The 5,717-nt window shown below is 46.3% G+C and overlaps 1 protein-coding gene across 2 annotated transcripts; it reads left to right on the top strand.

Moving 5' to 3' along the window:
• The first annotated feature begins 718 nt into the window (after nucleotides 1-718).
• LOC147728683 (uncharacterized) lies at nucleotides 719-5,439 on the top strand. Of its 2 annotated transcripts, XR_015309569.1 has the most exons (3): nucleotides 719-817; nucleotides 1,572-1,697; nucleotides 3,493-5,439. XR_015309569.1 is itself a non-coding variant. In XM_086963323.1 (2 exons), exons 1-2 carry the CDS (start codon nucleotides 1,559-1,561, stop codon nucleotides 3,888-3,890), a joined length of 537 nt encoding a protein of 178 aa, XP_086819449.1. In that variant the 5' UTR covers nucleotides 1,543-1,558; the 3' UTR covers nucleotides 3,891-5,439. The 2 variants fall into 2 exon arrangements, 1 of the variants encoding a protein (XP_086819449.1); XM_086963323.1 differs by lacking the exon at nucleotides 719-817 and having other exon boundaries at nucleotides 1,543-1,697.
• Nucleotides 5,440-5,717: the final 278 nt, after the last annotated feature.

Here is a 5,717-nt window from a genome sequence, read left to right as displayed (position 1 = left end):
CTCTGGGGTACCCTATCTCCCCAATGCTGGGTCAAGCCGTACGTCTGCTTCAAGCAGGTGCAGGGTTTGTGTGACGCATCATTGTCCTAAAGGTGACTGATTGATATTTTGTAGATTTCCCTCAGCCACTATTAGGATGTGTTCCAGCGCAGGAATGCCCTCCCTTGCGCCGGAACGCCCCCTGATGGCGCAGGGCTTTATAACGGGATGCATCTCCCAAATGCGTCACGTTGTTATAATATTATACGCCGCACCATGGCGCCCTTTTTTGTTTAGCTGCTGCGTCACAAAAGTCACGCAAGAACGGCGCAAAAGAGCCGCAAGGGCTTAAATCTGCCCCTTCCTTTGTAACCCTGACAATAAGAAAAATAGTGGCGGTGGATTGATAGTTTGACTATTTAAATGACTGGTAATGTAGCAGGCAACTGTTAGTGTTGTCACTGATCTGACTGAAATCACAATGGAGTTTGTCTGTCACTTTGCGTCTTGCCTGCGGACTGCTGCCTGCCAGTCCTAGGTGAACGTTTCAGTACTTTGTTTAGTGAGTTACGTGACTTTCGAAGTCACAGGTCCGCAAATAAATAAAAAGTAACCATAATCAATATAATTTCGCGGAAATATTTTGTTATTGTTCTTTTGAAATGTTTGATTTGGTTGACATTGACAAGCAACAATCATCCATGTTTTCTGTTCTTTCTTTCATGTTGTACGTCAGCTCCCCCCAGGGGCGAGAGGAGGACACAGGAGCAGCAGGCGGCGGATGCTGTTCATCAACAGGGCCAGGATCGGGCAGGCGAGGGCTCCTCTGCTGGCCCCAGTAAGTTTTCATTTTAGACTAGTACCTATTTTTCCTAGCGTTCCTCATTTGAATTTTTTCAAAATTGTCTTTGCTCTTCTTGTAGACTGTATCTAAATTCTTATCCTGCCTCTACTATGACTCCCTGTGGTATTACTAGATTATTCTTATTAGTCTGTCTGTGTAGCTAACTAAGATTGCACGGTTGGCGAAACTCCCATGATTCTAGTCAGCAATAGCTCTATCAACTTAGTGCAGTCCTCTGGGATTGTCCATAATGTCTTTTGAAGTGTTCTATCTGGACTCATGCTTGCAAAAATTGCAAAACCTTTCGTTCAGTCACTCTAGTCTGGAGGACCAAAAAACACAGATTGTATTTAAATTTAAAAGCTTTATTAAAAGTAAACACATTTATTAAAATGAAGTCATAATAAAACTAAACGTTTAACTGATAATGGAAAAGTGGTTAGTGCTGACGATTAATTGAAGACATTTCTTGTGGTCGAGCCGAGCTCTCACCTGGTTTCAACTTGATCTTGTTGTTAGAAGTCCATCTTCTGTCTGTGTGGAGAAAAATGGTGCGTGTTAAAAAATCAGCCTTCATCAGTTGTGCCAAAAAGTGCAGCAAGACAACCTTCCCTGGAAAAAGGGACATTTTTTTTAACTTTAACGTAGACAGTCACAAATTACATTGTTTTCACATGTCTTCATTCCTAGACCAAATACTAGTGACTAGTGAGTGCTTTATTCTAAGATTCTTAAATGTACTTTGTAGGTGGAACATCTGGTGGCGGGGCCAGTGTGGTGGTGGTGCTCGACACGGAGGCGGAGGGCAATTCATCATCAGGGGAGGAGGCGGCGGCGCCGGATGTGAGAGTTGAGACGGTGGTGGCGGCCAGAGGTAAGCTCTTATATATTCCTTACTTATTGAGATTGAAGACTAGCTGGGAAGGCAAGAATATGAGATGCATGGCTGGGTGAATGATGAAGCAATGATGGGTGGAAGGACAACAGCCTGGGTGGGTGACACAGAAACTGTATGTGTCCATATACCTGGATCATGCTACTATCTGACTCTTAGATAGCATATGTGTATCTAGAGCAGGGGTACTCCTAGTACGGCCCGCGGGCCGGTGGTGGCCCGGCAAGCCTTCGTTGGCGGTGCGCTGACCTTGCAGACAATCACTGCTCCCCCGGCCCCCACAGAGCAGAGGCTTTTTTGTATTTCACCTGTTAGCGCCCCTGCATCTCCACTCTGACAATCACTGCTCCCCCGGCCCCCACAGAGCAGAGTGGAGATGCAAGGCCACAAAGAGGTGAAATAGAACTAAGCCTCTGCTCTGTGGGGCCGGGCAAGCAGTGATTGTCAGGGTGGAGAAGCAGGGGCGCTAAAACAAACAAAGCCTCAATAATATGTTAATGGTCTTTTAAAGACCTGTTAAGTACTTTGGTGTTGTTGTCTGTGTGTGCGCGTTGAGGAAGCGGTCTCAACCCGGGCTGAAGGCTGACACAGATAGACACACACACAGTGAGATGACAGAGGGAGAGGGAGGGCAGGAGGGAGAGAGAGATGGAGGGAGGGCAGGAGGGACAGCAGGAGGGAGAGAGATGTATGTAAATGCTGGGTCTGGTGGCTCAGTGGATGAGGGCATCTGCTGCAGGGACCTGTGTGCAACCTCATGGTCACAAGTTATCGTTTTGCTTTAGCCCCGCCCCCTCTGACTCCGCCCCCACCAGTGCGGCCCTCGGCCCCAAACTACACTGTAAATGTAGCCCCTGAGAGAAAGTTTGTGAGTACCCATGATCTAGAGAGAGTAGACGGTCAGTGGATGAACTAAGTGTAACTTTGAAGAGCATGTAACACTAACACTGCACCCGCACGTCCGTTCCAGTGTAGGAAAGGCAAGGAAAAGAACTTTTAATTTTGTCCAAATACTACCATAAATAGTAGCAGTAGTTTGTATTGCAAGCACTGCATAGATCCGGTTATTATGGTGGCCACTCCCTACCTCTCTTAATAAGTTTAGTAGTACTCAGTCATTCATGTGTGGATGTATCACTGCCTGTCACTCAATAAAAAGCAAAGCACCTAAAGTCATCCCATATATAAGCAAAAACATCCCATGTGAAGTGATAGATAATCAGATTATTTATCTTCTTCAATTTTCCATTTCTAGTACTCATTTCCACTGTAGGGTGAAAGTTAAATTAATTAAGCAGTAGCCCTTGAGTTGTAACAGAGTATTCTCAGTGCCACCCGTAATAGAAAAGTAAGAGATTCACCACCTGCATGTACTGGACGGGTACAGTAACGCAACGGCAACGCAAGTCTAGGTCACTCCTCATGGCGTGCGTCTCTTTTTCTCGGGTGCAAGTTTACCGCGCTGGCATTATGCCGGCTTGCAGAAAATAACGTACCAATTTTCCAAAACAAGAGACAAGAAGAAGAATAAGACTGGTGTACTTTCATAGTCGACTCCAATGGAAGTCCACAGTGCTCATAGAATTTGTTCCTTAAACTCCCACTAATGTTAGAGCAAGGATGAAGAAGTGTGAGGTTAGATAGATACTGGCCTCAATAGTTATGTAATGCGCTTGCAAGTTGCTAGTTGTACTGCAGCACACATTTCTGCTGAATGATTGAGTTAATCTTAAAGAGCATTGGTTACAGACTATGTCTTTCTTTCTTCATATAGGTTCTCCTTCCAAACGAACAAGGAGGAAGGAGCTGGCTAGAGCGGCCCGGCAACGGAGAATCGAGGCCACTGTTGCGGAATATCGGCGGCTGGTGGCCCTGGAGGACGTGGAAAGTGTGCGGTCGACAACAACGACAACGTCGTCCTCCGTGGCCTCACCGGCTGCCACCGTGACCCAGCACAGTGGTCCACCGAGACTGAGCCGGGCTGCCAAAGGCAAACGCCACCGCCGAGCAGCAAGGCCAACAGCTGCTTCTCACAGGCCTTGCACCTGCAAGGCAGTGAAGGCACGCCTGCGCCGCACCACCCTGATGGTGTCCCGCCTTCAGCAGGAGCTCGCCTTGCTCCGCGAGGAGCATGATGCCCTGGCCCAAAAAGTGAACAGCATCCACCCATAGTGTCCCTTGCCCCTTTTTTAGAGACTTTTGGGGGGTGGGAATTGGGAGTTGGGTTTTTGGGGACTTTTGAAGGACAATCGTTGGGGTTAGGGAGGGTCTTGCGGGAGATTATTTTGTTAGGGATATAAATATACTTTTTCAAACTTTATCTGAGCATACCTGTTTTTTACTGCTTGCCTGGTGGGTGGGGGTTTAACGTTGACTGTTTTCCTGAAAGTTTAGTTCCATTTTCTTCCTTTAAGTGTAAATGCCCAAATGTTTTCAACACTAAGTGCCTCTCACAGACTAAGTGAAGTGAATCCAAGAGTCCTAGGACTTTAGTAGTACTACCTTCAGGCTCTCGTCTCTCGTACTAATACTCCATTATACCCCCAAACCACCAAACGCTTATCTTACCTGTAATTTGTGTTTGAAAGTAGGGCTAGGCCCAGGGCTGGCTCCACGGGAAACACCGAATAACGTTGGCAATCTTGGTCGGATAAAATTTCCTCATAGCGGTGGTAGTAGTGGTGTGACACAGTGGCAGTTGCATGCCTATGAAAAAAAAGAAAATGAAATCTGGTTTGTCCTCCTGAGCAATTCAACGGTACAACTGAGAATATAGCAGGTGACAGAAGTACAGTAGAGCAGTGCCACATTGTAGCCTAACAAATGGTAAAGTATAACTACTAATTCGGTTGAAGTTCTTTCACATTAGCAATGGTTCTTTGTCAAGCAGAGTAAGAATATATCATCGACAACTGTGGAAAGAAAGAATGCGACAGTACAGGGCCTGTGTGGAATTATTGATAACTATATTCAACATAAGGTCTCTGTAGCCAGATACCCGAGAGCCTTGCTGGTCACTATAAATCCATTCACAACAACACTCAATGGGGTTGGTCTGGAAGGTGTCACGTTTACTCCCCGTGATCCAGTCGATGCAAATATGGTTCCACCTCCAAATGTCACCAACACCCAGAAGTGTAAACACAGGGTGTTCGAGGCATTAGGCGAGGGAGAAAAATAACAAACTAAAATAAAAAATGTGGGATGGGTAAAGGTAGGGTCAGCAGGGAAAGGATACCTGTAAGAGAAGACAAGACAGGCATCAGTGAAGTGATGTCCTAACATACAAGGGTACTCTCATATAGTCTCACTAAATAGTCTGCAAGTCTCCCGCCTACTCATGGGAAATGTAGTTTCATAGTACGGTAGGCGCTTAGGGGCTGCGTAACCTGACAGAAGGTATAGTAGATAGAAAAGGAGAAATTGCTTTTTTTCTAGGTGTCCCCTCACTCACCAGGGTTGCCCCTTGGTGACATGCTTCATCATTGGGGCCATCCCAGTCCTCTACGGCCTGGGGCGTGCTGCGACTTGCGAATTACGTAGGAGCACTTACAAATGACTATGTGTGGTGCAGATAGTGGAGTGGACTAAGTGATGTGTTAAGGGATCAATGTAGAAGCCGAGAGAGAGCAAAGAAATGCAGTCACAGTCAGAGAAAAAGGCAAGGGATACTGTATCTATGTGGTTGTAGTGGTCCTGTTGGAAGTGGTAAGTAAGTTGCCCGCAGAAAAAAAATCCTCCTATTAGCGGCACTCCTCCATTGCAGCCGACGCTTCGTCCACCGATGTTGGTCACCAGAAGACACCCTGTCCACTGCCTGCCTGATGCTGAATTGTGGCTCGCTACTGTGAAGCCTGACTCCATCCTTTTTTCCCCATTGCAGAGACTGAAACCCGGCCTGTAATTATTCAACGAAAAACAGGAAGTGATATAATATTACAACACCACTGATAAATAAATATAAGGTATGTAGGCTGTGGAGTGCAAAAAGTCACAATT

Source organism: Lissotriton vulgaris, chromosome 3_1 (assembly GCF_964263255.1).
Source record: "Lissotriton vulgaris chromosome 3_1, aLisVul1.2, whole genome shotgun sequence".
Taxonomy (NCBI): domain Eukaryota; kingdom Metazoa; phylum Chordata; class Amphibia; order Caudata; family Salamandridae; genus Lissotriton; species Lissotriton vulgaris.
Note: the sequence above shows the minus strand (reverse complement) of the source record. Positions and strands in the feature narration are given on the sequence as shown.